Genomic DNA, 14,578 nt, shown 5'->3' with positions numbered 1-14,578 from the left:
CGATTGTTGTTCTAAGCACACAAATTCACAACATAAAAGAAACGAAAACCAACGTATAGGGCTGCATTTAAAGTCTTTCAGATTGAAAATTAATGTGACAAGCTGCTGAGGAAAGCAATAAGTATATTCTAGGCACCATACTAGGGTGTCTTAACCATACATTCGGCATGCCACTGAGAACACGTTAGATCGCTCCTTTCCGGCAATACTTCAAAGTTCAGTGGCGAAGCCCGCTCAGCTTTCACTTGATCATTGATTCTGGTGCTAGTCTGCGCTAGTGATAAGTGTGACATTTAGTCGCAAAAAGAAATTCTATCTCGCGCACATAGCTGTCATTTATTCTACCCTTCAACATTCGTCAAATTTAATGACAAAAAGGCTGTGTGCTGGAGATGGTGGCCTACCAACTTATGATTTTCTGCAAAGATTTTCGGCAGCAACAGCAATCTCACCTTCTCTCGGTGTAGCATACGTGATCTGCAGGCTGAAAAACGGAGAAGCAGAGAAAATAATCCATTTAAATCTCAATTTTTGATTGAATTCGCAGACTACGCGAATTTTTGACATACCGGCGTTCCCGAAATATCCGCATCTGGCGCCACGGTCGTTCGCAGCGCATGCCAGCCGGTTTTGAACTCTCCTTGACGCATACAAGTTTCCACTTCAGGACACCTGTTGTGTAAAACGTAATTATTTTCAAACCTCTCGGTTACCGCGAGTACGAAGCGTCAGCTACGATATGGTAAGCGGTCGAGTAAAAGTCCATTACTTCTTTAAGCACAAAACTTTGCTCGCCGGCGTCATTTCTTCGTCTGCATCACTTTACTGACGCCGGCGGACATGTTGCTTTTTTGACAGCCCGCCTGGGTAAAAGTTGTTCGCACTGAAAAGCAAGGTTGAAAGTTCGTTTTTAGGGTTTGTGTCGAACAGGATCAATCCTACCTTGTAGAGTGTCATGATGTGCGCGAAAGTCTGGGTGCCGCTCGTGTTTCACACGTCAAACTGCACTTGACAGTTGACAACTGCCTCCATCGTGGAGTTCACGGGGTCGATGAACGAGACGTAAATTTGTCTCGCCTGATTTACCGTTTATTATTATCATTTCTGCGGATTATGGCTTCGAATTTCTTACGAGAGATTTCTTGTGCAGCGTACGTCACAGCTACGCATACTTGTTTCCAGAACGGTGGGCTATCCATACCGGCCGGAGGTCATGGAGAAGCAAATATGCAAGAAAAGGCAAGCTTCATTGATGTTTCATCTTCTTTGTTTATTGGTGGAAAAATATTCGCCGGACACGATCCAAGACTATACAAAGGCAATAATAATAATAATATAAAAACAATCTAAAACGTGCGATTAGTGCTGACTCACGTCGTGTGGAGACTCGAAAACTGTGATCCGTCAGTGTTTTCAGAAGTTTCGTGTTGTACCCTGCCAAGCACAAACACATTTATCGCTGCTGGAAGACAGCTTCGCTGGACGTGTTCTTTTGAAAGGAGTGCTGCTACCCGTGAAGATGCATAAGCATGTTTGGCAAATCGCTCTTTGTTGGTACTCAGAACGCTACAGATCATTGACACCAGGGCAATTTACTAAATTTAAGTGATATCTGAGGTATTGTTGTGCTTGCACTTAATTGACGGATTGGAGCCAGCACTGAAGCTTTGACATCCCAGCAAAGCTTGAGGTATTCAATTCATGCTCTAGAAATTATAGATACCTTGTCCCCCTCTTTTCACTGGCATTAGGCAGTGTTTTAATGGCACTGCATTGGAGCATTACATTTCTGTCTGTGATCAGGCCTGAAGTGCCATGGCTAATGTCAGATTGAAGGATCACTTGTCATGTGGCTTAGGTGAATGATTCATATATGATGGAACTCAGAATTGAGGAGCTTTGTGTAAAATATTGCGCAGAATTCATCAATATAATGAGCGACTACACCAATTCGGCCAGCTTTCAGTGCTGCTCAGTAGTTGTGGCAGCGAAGTGGAAATTCACAGGCTTGTCTCACACTGTGTACATTTGTATCCAAGCAATCATACAAACGACACGTGCATGCTGACACACATAGTTAGGCACTCGTGAACGTTGTAAACATATCTTTTGTTGCAGCCTTACAGATATCAAAAACACTGTTCAGTCACTCTTAAACAACCACGATGTTGGTACATGAGGTACCCTGGCAGTGATACCTGCATCCTACGTCTGCATGTACCCCACTCCAGTGGAGGAAGATTTAAAAAAAAGTTACAAGTAAAGCATGCATGTTACTAAACGTTGCACTTGCAGGCATGGAATGTGCTTCCTGGAATGCATGATGTCACCTCTGGCCTCTGTCCTACTGTCATGTTGCATGTCACTACGGCAATTTGATCCTGACTGAGTCATTTGGGATTGAACTTGGTGAGTGTATGTTGTGACTGCATGACCAATATAATGCTGATTGGTCCCAATCCTACTTGAACCAAACATGTTTCTGAAGTGCGATTAATATGTTCGATTCTGGTTGAGGGCCGCTACTCTCGTTCTCAGGAAACTCTCAAATTCAAACTAAAAATGAAACGTACAGAAAGATATTCTACCGAAGCTACAAAATTTTTAAGAGTTTCATTTTATTCGATGTGGCTTAATTTAAAAACTTGTGATATAACTCGACACGAAATGGCTGTCTTGTCACTAGTGACCAAACATGTAAATTCTAATGCAGCACCTACATGCGCGAGCTGGTAGTGTAATGTTTTGCAGGCTTTATTGATGGAATCTGCTACAGCTGCTCCACAAGAGCAAATTGAGATCGGAAGCATCTTACTGCGAATTCATTTGCTGGCCACCTCGTTCTACGATTATATGTGCACATAGCATCACCTGGAATGTAGAAAACCAACTTTTTGATTGGGATTGAATGGTTACGTTTAGAACTGCTGCATGTCAAGCATGCCTGAAACTTCAGTCGGGGTCGGACCTAGTTGATATCAGAAGTGTCCGTATGACAGCGCTATAACATCGCCTTTGTCTGATGTAACGAGCTGCTAAATCGTCTAGACTACAGTTGATATGTAATAGGGGCCCTTAGGAGCCACTCGTGTCTAACTAAAAGGTAGTGCAGAAAACCATACAGCTGTGCTACATTACTGGTGTGACTGAGGCACAGGAGTTGTCAAGGCTTATGCCTTTGTGTGGACGGATGTGAGGCTTTAGAAGCAAAGCTGTGTCAGCTACTATCGTGGTCTCAAACCTTTTCTTAATGCACACTTCGACAATAGGTGAGCTAAGGCATGGTTAAATATTGTCTCCTCTGTGGCCCAGAGCTGTAGCTTAATTTCAGTGCAGTATTTAAACTGACTGGCACAGCTGATGTCGTACTTAAAATTTTTGTGATCTAGCTGCGCGAGTTTGTGGCCACTAGCTTTAACCCAGGCCTGTATGCTTAGGGAGCAGATTTCTATAAAAGGGAGTGAACAACACTTCTCAGTCATACGCCTCAGGCTGAATAGACCACTTCAGTCTTCTAGTGCTCTCTGCTAATATTACGACCACCCAAGTCTGGCGGTTATGTTGGGTTTGAGCCTTCATAGGGAAAAAGTTTTTTTAGTGCATATTTGATTTGAGAGAGCCATGTAGCTCTTTAGCTCTGTGGCTGCATTCATGAATGTTAATTCTAGTTGTTCTCTCTAACAACCCCAGTATAAAAAATGAAACGGTACTCACAAGTACCCTGTTGTGACACATATGTGTTTGGTTAAGTATGGCAGTTAAGTTTTGGCTCATGCCAACGGCTAGCTTAGCTTGCTGGCTTGTTCATCAGATACTGTGTGAACTTCTGTGGTGTGGTTGCATAAATATAAATACCGTGTGCACTGGCAGTGTGACTTTCTCAAATGCAATACAAATGCAAAACCCAGAGATAGACGTGTGTGTTTGATTTTCTCAGGCTGCATGGGCAGCTGTTCACCGACCATCATGAGAACGCAACACGCAGCATTCTACTAGCTGGTGGCACGGCAAACATGGGCATAGAGGAACTGGCTGTGGCCTGACTTGGCTTGCTGACTGACGTGCACTATGGCCTTTGGGTGTCTTTGGCTTGGTAGAGCGGGCACAACCTCTCTTGACTATGTTGCACCCTCCCAGTGTGGTTTCACTTATACTGGTCCCTGTACTCGGAGATCCAGACACGCCGGTCCTTCGGGGGTGCCGAGTGGGGTCGTTCGGGGCGGAAGGTCTTGCGCCGTAGCGGTGGTGGAGTTGGCGACCTCTGCCGCTGCCTCATGGCGGCCAGTGCTGAAGGGTGCACCTGCCATAGAGTGCAAAAGTAGTTTAGTATGAAGGTGCACCTGCCATAAAGTGCAGATGTAGTAGTAGGAAGGTGTGCCTGCCATGGAGTGCAAAGGTAGTTTAGTAGGAAAGTGTGCCTCACATAAAGTGCCCAGGTAGTTAGTAGGAAGGTGTGCCTGCCACGGAGTGCAAAGGTAGTTTAGTATGAATGTGCACCTGCCATAAAGTGCAGATGTAGTTAGTATGTAGGTGTGCCTGCCATGGAGTGCAAAGGTAGTTTAGTATGAAGGTGCACCTTCCATAAAGTGCAGATGTAGTTAGTAGGAAGGTGCACCTGCCATAAAGTTAGGAAGGTGTGCCTGCCATGGAGTGCAAAGGTAGTTTAGTATGAAGGTGCACCTTCCATAAAGTGCAGATGTAGTTAGTAGGAAGGTGCACCTGCCATAAAGTTAGGAAGGTGTGCCTGCCATGGAGTGCAAAGGTAGTTTAGTAGGAAGGTGTGCCTCACATAAAGTGCCCAGGTAGTTAGTAGGAAGGAGTGCCTGCCATGGAGTGCAAAGGTAGTTAAGTATGAAGGTGCACCTGCCATAAGGTGCAGATGTAGTTAGTAGGAAGGTGTGCCTGCCATGGAGTGCAAAGGTAGTTTAGAAGGAAGGTGTGCCTGCCATAAAGTGCAGATGTAGTTAGTAGGAAGGAGTGCCTGCCATAAGTGCAAAGGTAGTTAAGTAGGAAGGTGTGCCTGCCATGGAGTGCAAAGGTAGTTTAGTAGGAAGGTGTGCCTCACATAAAGTGCCCAGGTAGTTAGTAGGAAGGTGTGCCTGCCATGGAGTGCAGAGGTAGTTTAGTAGGAAGGTGCACCCGCCATAAGTGCAGATGCAGTTAGTAGGAATGTGCAAAGGTAGTTTAGTAGGAAGGTGCACCTGCCATAAAGTGCAGATGTAGTTAGTAGGAAGGTGTGCCCACCATGGAGTGCAAAGGTAGTTTAGTAGGAAGGTGCACCTGCCATAAAATGCAGATGTAGTTAGTAGGAAGGTGTGCCCACCATGGAGTGCAAAGGTAGTTTAGTAGGAAGGTGCACCTGCCATAATGTGCAGATGTAGTTAGTAGGAAGGTGTGCCTGCCATGGAGTGCAAAGGTAGTTTAGTAGGAAGGTGCACCGGCCATAATGTGCGAAAGTAATTTAGTACAAAGGTGCAATTGCCACAGAGTGTAGACGTAGTTGTGAAATTAAACTCGTGCTATTAGTCCAATGCTGGAGAACACTTTTTTGACAATGTGATCATGTACTGCCTTTCAGCAAAATTGTCACGAGTTTCTAATTTGAATAGATAAATCTTTCTAGGTAGTCTTTCTAGCACTGATAAGTGCTGCTGACATTTTGGTGGCAACTAACCTCAGGCGATCTTTCTCAAAGGAGCACCCCCAGCATCTGTGTGGCATCGTTATTTTGGCAAGATATACTGCACGTGCATCCCTAACCCTGCATTTTTAGTTTGTGATGATCCACTTGTGCCGTACAAAAAAAAAGCTTTTTAATTAGCAACACTGGCATCCTTCTTAACTTCAGCCGCTTTTTTGACTACTGTCATTGACATTCATGGTGCAAGACAACTTTACTACATGTTTCATGCTATGTTCAAACTGATTGTTTAGACCTTTGTTATTGCTACCTCTAGATAACTATGCTTATTTTGGGCTTGGTGCAGTATGGCCTTAGTCATAAAGACCCACGTACTACTACTAGTACCATCATGGCAGCATTAGACACTTCCTAAATTGTACCATGTGAATAAATCGTCATAGCAAGTTGTTGCCACTCTACAACTACTTTTACCATTTAGATAAATCTTTTAAACCCCTACTACACTGTGCACGCTTTACTGTTGCTGCCCCACATGCAAATTGTACTCATACGCAGTCCATGCCTGACAGTGGAAGTAATGGTAGTGGCATTACGGCGGTGATATTGTGCTGAAACACTTGGATGCATGAAACACTGAGCTGCGCAGAAGCTGGCCCTCACCTCAATGGTTGAGGCGGCCACGTTGAATGTCCGCTTGGCGCCTATCGTGTCGACTTCCTCTCCCGAGCCAAAGTTCTCGAAGGGGGCACCCCACAGGGCAAAGCAGCGCTGGCACTGGATGGGTCCTCTTCGGGGACTGGCCCGGTTTCTGGTGCCTTTGAAAACAATGTGGAGAGAGAGGAAAAAAAAGGTTTTAGGATACCAGAGGGAATGTGATGAATGCCGTATCGGAACCAGCCTTGTTTCACGGTCAGCTGTGAGACAGCACGTTGGTAAAAAGGTTTTAGTCATATTAACTAATTGATTGATTAATTGATTAAATTAACATGCACTGTAAATAGAAAAAAGTACATATTTTGCATGAGAAAGTAACTAGATAACGACAATAGCAGCTGGTGTTTAGTATTGTGTTGCTATCTAGGGTAGGATACAAAAAATGTCTTTAAGTAAGGGAACAGTAAGGGCATCCTTCTCTCACTTGGTTCTTAGGAATTGTCCATTTGGAAGTTAAAACATGGATTGCAGTGCTATGGCATTTGTTGATTAGCGGTCGTAGGCGAATACCACGTGGTGAACCATGCATTCTGTCTAACGGATCATTTCAAAGAAGAAAACATGCAACAAAAATTAGGTGTCTATGGTCTTAGAAAACTTAGTGGAGTCTCTCCCTGAAACACTTTGTCTAATAACACGGGCTTTACTTCTAAAGATACCGTGAACCTACCAAGCACAGTATGATAGAGATTGCTCATGATTTGACCTGCACACGGTCTTGAGTTACAACTTGGTCAAATTCTTGGTTTTTGTTTTTTTTGTGTGTGTGGTATGCGTCACGGTAACTAGGAAACTGGACAAAGCCATTTTACTTCAGAAATAATTAGGTTTGGTTTGGTTAGGCTTATGGGGTTTAACGTTGCAAAGTGACCCAGGTTATGAGGGACGCTGTATTGGAGGGCTGTGGATAATTTTGGCCACCTGGTGTTTTTTGCTGCGTACTGACATCGCACAGTGCCTATGCCTCGCAGACCATGCCTCATTTTTATGCAAGCCGGTGAGGCTGAGACTTTTGTGACAAATATCCAACTTTCTCTGCGATGCAACATTGCATAACATTGCATTTTTGCAATATGCATGTGTAAGGACCCTTTCACGGGTACACTCATTGACAAGTTAGAAAGGGTACAGAAACGCGCTGCAAGGTTTGTGACTGGAAATTTTAATTTTCATATAGAGAGCTCCGAACTTCGTGACAGTATTGGTTGGAAGACTTTAGCAACCCGAAGAAAAATCTGCAGGCTGAAGTTCTTGCACAGTATTTACAATGATTGTACCGGTATTAATAAAAACACTTATCTAAAGCAGCCATATTACATTTCAGAGAGACTCGGTAACACGAAAAAGATTAATAGTTATCAATGCCGCATTAATGTATTTAAGTATTCGTTTTTCCCTAACACAATCCTGGACTGGAATAAGCTTCCGAATGATGTGGTTTGTGCACCTGATTTCGAAAGTGCTGTTGAAGCGATAATCTGATGTATTTTTTTCCAGGTCTCGTGCGTTTACCAGCGCTGTGCCATCACTCTTACTAGTTGTAAACTCATTTAGTCTTCTTTAATATGTTGTGTTATCCTTGCTGACATGTTTTCCAATATCTTCATTGCATGTGTTATTGTATATAGTAATATCGCCCCTACAATAATGCCTCATGGGCGCTGTAGGTACTTTCAATAAATAAATAAATAAATACGTCTGCCTGTTTGATGAGGTGATGCAGTGCAGTAAAAATGGGTCTAGAAGCTGGCAATTTGTTTCTAGATGACAACTGCCTGCAGCATTTTTCTGCCATTAAATTTCACATAGATTCACAAACACCTTATGAAGTAGGCTTTTTTTTTTTTTTTCAATAGAGTTCTCTAAATGCGTGGTGTATACATTGCTGTGGTGTGCTGAAATGTTTGCGTTCTTTAACATGCTGTGTGTGCTATCTTTCTGGACTAATGTGCCTTGATGGGTAGTCCGTGTTTGCCACTTATTGCTCTGGCCTTTAAGGAATTTGGAACTAAGCTCTTTCTGCTTCGACTTCTTTTGCCTGACAACTTGAAGTTGTTCAAAAAATTACTTTTTCCACTTATGTGTGCAGTTTTCCAATCGCATACTGCCATTCTTTAACTGCTGCAGAAAAAGCAAGAAAGTTCACGCTAGGGCTTGAGCATGTGTGCATCCCAGGATAACTGGGATGAGAATTTCACCATGCACTTTGAAAACTTGATTGCTGACTTTTTGACGACTAATATTGCGGCCTATTCATGTTCTGTTAGTTCAAACTATGGGCAGCCTTGAACAGTTATATCAAGCTAGCTAAGCTGACAGTATACACGATTATAGCTACCAGAGGCAAGTATTAGTAAGCATCATATATTACTTGAGACATTAGAAAGCAGGGAATTATTATTGTGCCAGGCATCCCGACACCAGAAGCAATCTGCTTGGACATCACTGGCTGTTTTGCTCACTATAGAATTGCTAGCATTAACGTAACAAACAGTGTGAGAAGAATGAGCAGGAGTTTTTGCAGCCTCTAACTTTGCTGTGTCAGGTGTTCTGTACTTTGTGAGCCCTGCAGGCTGGAAGCACCTGTGTTTAGTTCGTATTGTCGCTGCCATGCGCTAGTTTACAGTGGGAGTGGCACCGTTCCATTGTTCTATCAAGTCTAAAGTAGTCATTAAAATGCTGCATAGAGGCAAAGCCCATGCAAGTGGGCTAACGGTGCATGTAGGTGTAACGTGCACTGCTGGAACTAGTAGGTCAGTGTTTCAGGCGTACCACATGCGTCGAGAACTTCTGTGCTGTGGAACAATGTAGGTTGAGCGCCGAACTCACGATTTCGTTGCCTGTGGTCTTCACTGATTCTGGAGAGCCTCATGATCTCAGCCGGTACGGTCTGCACCGCTTTATCCTTCCTCGCTGGCAGTGCGGTCTGTGTGGCCGCGTGTATGCCCCCAGGTGCTCCTGTGCCAAAGGAAACGACGCAGTAAATGTAACAAACATGATGAGTTCGCAAAAGCCATGTGGAGTTGTTTTGCTCCCAATCGAATTTACGTAATTATTAAGGTCTATCTGGGCGCATTCCCTGGTCCTGGATAAGATTATGGGTCTCTGGAGCACTTGTTATCGCGCTGTTGTGTTGCACTCTCGCTCCTCGGCCTTTATCGCCGTCGGTGACGCCGCGACCCACGCTGTCCACGCGACGTCGTCAGCACGCGACGAGTGTTTTTGCGGACGACACGTACGCCTGGAACAGATGACGTTTGGAAAGAAAGGAAAGAGAAAAAAGAAATCTCTCTCTCTCTCGCTGTAACTCACTTTCTCGAGTCGTTCCGTCGTAGCCATGCGTAATGTGTTGCGTACACTCGGAGACCGAAGGGGAGAGGTGGGAGAGGGGGACGCGTATCATCGCGATGGTGGCCGCGCGTCGAAGATCGCGCGCGCATCGCTCGCGTTCACATTAACGACTGACGTTGCCGCAGCCCGGCCGAAGGACGTGCAGCGCATCATCACGATGAACGGTTCCACGACCCATCACCGCCAAAACGGCGTGCTACCGCCGGGGACGACGCAGAGGCGATCGCATTTTGAACGCTGGGACTCCGCGGTACGTTAATGTCACTTTGCCTCTCAACTTGTGCACAGTGGATCGAGTTGGAAGCTCCGAGCGCGAGGCGACGGCATCCGCAAGTGTACTCCGACGTCGCCTCGAGCTCGCGTAGCATCCTTTCCACTGCCAACTAGTTGCGAGACTGGGTGGTTTCTGTTCTCACTCATCAATCTTTCTTTTTTCTTTTCTTCGTCCGCTCGGCGTGCATGCTCTTTCTCCGTCGTCTGCTACGTCGCGAGTCTCCGTCGGGTAGCAGACGGCTGGGCGGGGAGTCGTCTGCTACGTGTATTACTGCTATTTCTCCGGGGAGCTTTTAACTCCTCCTCTACGTATCGGACGACCCCGTCGCATTTAGGCACGGCTGGTGGACCGTTAATTGTTTCTCCAGTGAGACGCAGTTGTGAAACAACAATTCTGATCCATCAGTGTGTGGCAATACACGATCGCAAACGCAGCGACGGGAACAATTAACGGTTCACACTGTCTATCATTCCTCTTCAAGGAGGCGTGTGTGTGCCGTCTGGCTGAGAATATTTCGTGACGTGTGTATATAGTTAATAAATCTCGGGCGTGTATGCTCCGACACGTCTGCATATACGCCCTTTCCGTCCAGCCGCGGCTGTCTACGTGCGACAGCGCGTTCCGCGCGCCCGCATTGTTGTCATACGAGCCCACGGAGTCGTCGTCTTTCTTCATACACGTACCGAGCAGGCGGGCATCGACAACGTCCGCCGTGCGTGCAGCAGCAGCGGCGGCGACAGGAGACAGCGGGGTTCTTCTTCGGCGATCGTCGCAGCAGCTGCCGTCGTCGTCTCCCATCGAAGCGTCGTCCTCGTCATCGATGGCCCTAGCAGCGGCGACCGCCGCGTCAGCGGCCAACTGCAACCGTTTCTGCCGCACCTTCGTCGGTGGTAAGCCGCACTCCTCGGACTCGGAGTCGCCCACTTCGTAGCCGCTGTCCATCTCGTCGCCGAGCGGTTCGTGCACGTACTCGCGCTGGCGCCGCTCGGCACGGTACAGCGCATTCTCGAGCCACAGGGCGCTCCGTTTGTCGGCCGAGAACCACTTGAAGTTCTTGCGGTACTCGGACTTTCGGAGCACCATGGCGATGGAACGCCGCTGGTTTGAGCCTCCTCGGCTTCCCCGAGGTTTCACATGGGCGCGCAACCACTGCGCGAACACACAAGCGAGGCCGAGCGGTGACCGCGGCGGCACGGAAAAAGAGAGGTCGGCGCGATCTCACATCTGGCGGCGTTGGCCGTTGCACCCTCCTCAGTGGAGTACGCACTGCTGCTGCTGCTCTGGAGCGGGCACGCACCGTGATCGGGTGGTGGACGCGAAACGGATGAATTTATCGGGAAAGGGCGTTGTTTCCTCCACGCAACGCTGGGCACGACGAACCCGACGGGACGCCGCCGCGCCGCCGCTTTGCTGCACGGCGCGCACACGACGCCACGCGGCCGTCGTGCATTGATTGCCCCCCGTCCGCCTGCTCCGGTTTCCTTTCGGTCTCTTTGTTTTCGTCTGCTTCGCTCCGCGAAGCACCGTTATGTCTGCGAGGCGAGAGGTTTCGGCCGGCGGGCGCGCAGCCGTAGTTACCGTAGCGGGGTTTACCGTGCCGTTAACTGTACCGTACCGTACGTTATAGTAGCGAAATTACCGTTGCGTTGGTAAATACGTAATTCCGACTTTATAACTGCACATATCCCTCGGTGATACAATCCGCACGCGTTGTAAGCGCTCGTACATTGTCGCTGAGTGCAAATCTCTTCGCGCACTTGTGGTGTCGTACTTGTGCTTTCTGCTGTTTTTCTGATTCTCCCTTCGTTACAGTTTGCAACGCTCATGCAGCTGCTGGTAACGCGTGAAAAGATCGGTCGCCATTCCTTTGTGTCGATTGTTTCGTCGGCGTGCACTGTAGAAATAAACCGGAACTTGCGTTTAGCGCTCGTGTATTGCCGGGATTGTAGAACGTTGGAAGGGCTGGATGCGCTTGATTGATGGGCTTTTTTTTTTTTTCTAGCACTGCACGCGTCATAATTGCCGCTTGCTGAGTTTCCTTGTATGTTAGGACGCTGAGCGGTAACTCCTGCGGAAAGATCAGCTTGCGAAATTAATAATATCGATAATAAAAGCGCGAATCAAGCCGGCTGTGCAGACCAGTTTCGGTTTCGTCTGCATTAGCTCTTTGTTCGTCTGCTGCCGCTTTACCTTCGAGGGTCGTGCCGGCGACGTTCGTTACGGACAAACCGAAATCGTTACAGACAATTACCGTAATTACGCCACGTGTCCGCTCAATCGGTCCTGCCTCAAGACCCGGAATCGTCAAACGCGCAGTCGGTAGTCAGTCTCCTTGGCCGAAAGCGTTTGAACCGGCGACCTTCGAGCTGGTCGAAAAGAAGAAGAATATGCGGAAGTTTTGTTACACGCACTGATCACTTGTCGGGTCGCGCGCCAACTTTTTTGTTTTTTCTCTTTCTCTCTGTCGTGCCCTTGGAAAGCATCGTCGAGTTTCGCTTTCGTCGACGCTACTGCCCTGGCGGCCATGTTCGTCGTCAGCTGAGAGGGTCGTCTGTGTTCGTAGACTTCGTTCGCGCCATCCGAGGCCGTGGTCCGGTGGGGTGCCCGCGTCTAGCGGTTTTCTTCGGGTGTGCGCGGGTGGAGAAGAGAAATGACGTCATAACAACTCTTGAGGACCCGCTTTGTGCAGAGCCGTTGAAATAGAGGAACAGATGAGAGGCGGCCGGCGTGCGTGTGTGAAAAGGTCGATCATGCCGCCGCTCTGGCGACCGCTCTGACCTTGCGCTGCGGCACATACGCTTGGTCTCGATAATATAGTATTTGGTGTCCGTCTCTAGCGAGGGCTTGGAACAGCGCCCGTCTGCTTGGAGTCTCTCGAAAAAACAGACGGCGACCTTGCAGCGATGTCGACTTTTACGGAGAGGCGAATCGTGAGTTGCCTATCCTTTTTTTTCTTTTTTGTTGATTGTTTGATCGGGGAGAAACTCGGAGCACGCGCGATATTCGTTATCGCGTATATGCGAATGCTGTTTGTCGTCGCGCCGACGCGTGTTTTTTTTTTTTTTCTCTCTCTCTCATCGCTCCGTGGTTCGTGGCTTATATACGTTGCTGTTGTTTCGAAAAATGGGCGGCCACGTAGCTGGCGCGTTATCTGGAGCCGTTATCGAAGCCGGACTGATGCGTGGAGTGCGCCGTGCGTGTACACATTCCGCTAGGTTGTACTATCTCTCCCTATCGGCGGTCGTCTCCAGAGATTGCGTGTGTATTGCCGCGTCGGCGGCGTGCGCTCCTCGTCTGTCAGTCAGTGTAGGAGTACTGCAGCGCGTATTAATTGAGGCCAAGGTTTGCGATTGGCTGCGTCGACAAGATCGGGGGCGTGATAAGTATACTGCGCATGAGCTGTGCATGTGGTCCGCCGGTGTGCCACCATCCGTTCGTACTCTCTTAAAAAAAAGTTTGTGAAAAGGCAGTAAAAAGGTAGTAAGAGCAGCAGTTAGTAACTCTGGCTTCAGTTTACTACTTTTTATCGGCTATTTACTACCCTCTTCAAGGTATAGTTAGAAAAAGTAGCCCTTGCTACCTTTTTACCATGATAGCCAGTTATTACCTTGTTAGTAACCGTTCCTGTTACCCTAAAATAAAGTCAAAGAATATAACTGACAAAGACTGTCGTGCCAATAAATTGGTTTTGTAATTAAACATTTCTGCAGGGGCGTATGGTTAGGCAGACTAAGCTGTCTCAACTTCATAATTAACGCTGGTATCTTAAACGTCAAGAGCCACTAGCCCGTAAATGAGAGTCAGATTTACGGAGTATATAAGACTGAGAAAGATTTACCTGTGCACGCGCAGTGCGCGAGTGTGACTGTCTGATTTGGGCTTTTGTTGCGTTCTGAACCTTTCTGTGCGCATGGTAAGGTTGTTGATGCCATCACCTCGCATAGTTTGTACATGTAATGCGCGATACGCCTAAACGCACGCACGCCAGCACGCTCTGTCTGGTTTCGGGAATTAGTCAAACTGACTACCTAGCCTTTTATTTTTCCAGTATGCACAAATTTAACAAGCCGCGCCAGCACACCGTACGAAGAATCTAGCAATATATGCGAGTTTTCTATTCATTTTCTTACTAAACACTGCTATAGCTTCCCGTTACAAACTACAGGTAGCAGCCGTTACTAATCAATGGTTTAGTAACTGTTACTAACCTTACCGTTGCTAACTGCAGTTACTAACAGGGTAGTAACATATGTGACAACCAGTTACTACCCCAAAATTGGCAAGTCTACCTTTTTTCTAAGAGTGCTATAGGGTACCGCCCCCCCCCCCCCCCCCCCTTTCCTCCCATCGCCATGTTCTTACATGGGAAGCTTCAGGCGCTTGGAAACTTGTCATAGGGCAGAGCTATGTGAGCACTCGTGCAGTATTGCGAAATCGCCGCCTCTGTCAGGGCGTGATAAATCGATCATCACCACCTAAAAAGCGTTATCACCAGTACATAAATAGGTGAAAATCTAACCGGTCCCAAACTGGCGACATTGCAAGAATTCCCAATTGGGACCAGCTAGAACCCAGTGGTTTCAATTGGTCCCAAT

The 14,578-nt window shown here is 47.2% G+C and overlaps 2 protein-coding genes across 5 annotated transcripts in view; one reads left to right on the top strand and one right to left on the bottom strand.

The window, feature by feature from the left end:
• The first annotated feature begins 645 nt into the window (after nucleotides 1–645).
• LOC149331604 (UTP--glucose-1-phosphate uridylyltransferase-like) overlaps nucleotides 646–14,578 on the top strand; it is a 56,492-nt gene continuing 42,559 nt past the window's right edge. The window contains exons 1-2 of one of the 4 annotated variants that reach the window (XM_089556769.1): nucleotides 646–742; nucleotides 1,183–1,239. In XM_089556769.1, coding sequence (XP_089412895.1) covers nucleotides 740–742; nucleotides 1,183–1,239 — 60 coding nt within the window. In that variant the 5' untranslated portion in view covers nucleotides 646–739. Of the gene's footprint in view, nucleotides 743–1,182; nucleotides 1,240–9,778; nucleotides 9,960–10,552; nucleotides 10,874–12,498; nucleotides 12,914–14,578 lie in introns of those variants that run through there. The other 3 variants (XM_089556768.1, XM_089556771.1, XM_089556770.1) reach the window with 3 other exon arrangements.
• On the bottom strand, nucleotides 1,250–11,496 carry LOC149331607 (uncharacterized). Its single transcript, XM_089556778.1, has 4 exons — nucleotides 10,667–11,496; nucleotides 9,188–9,313; nucleotides 6,305–6,459; nucleotides 1,250–4,300 (listed from the first exon to the last, which is right to left on the bottom strand). The coding sequence occupies exons 1-4, from the start codon at nucleotides 11,064–11,066 to the stop codon at nucleotides 4,145–4,147; spliced, it is 837 nt and encodes a 278-aa protein (XP_089412904.1). The 5' UTR covers nucleotides 11,067–11,496; the 3' UTR covers nucleotides 1,250–4,144.

The sequence above is a fragment of the Amblyomma mixtum genome, chromosome 8 (genome assembly GCF_055824585.1).
Source record: "Amblyomma mixtum isolate Tamu chromosome 8, ASM5582458v1, whole genome shotgun sequence".
In the NCBI taxonomy this organism is placed as follows: domain Eukaryota; kingdom Metazoa; phylum Arthropoda; class Arachnida; order Ixodida; family Ixodidae; genus Amblyomma; species Amblyomma mixtum.
Note: the sequence above shows the minus strand (reverse complement) of the source record. Positions and strands in the feature narration are given on the sequence as shown.

Bases quoted from the DNA above. Each gene is read 5' to 3' on its own strand.
- LOC149331607 (XM_089556778.1), bottom strand. From the start codon at position 11,066: ATGGTGCTCCGAAAGTCCGAGTACCGCAAGAACTTCAAGTGGTTCTCG. The intron at 9,314-10,666 runs GTACGTGTATGA...TTGGCACAGGAG, and splicing joins TGTCGATGCCCGCCTGCTCG to CACCTGGGGGCATACACGCG. The intron at 4,301-6,304 runs GTGAGGGCCAGC...ACTCTATGGCAG, and splicing joins TGGCCGCCTCAACCATTGAG to GTGCACCCTTCAGCACTGGC.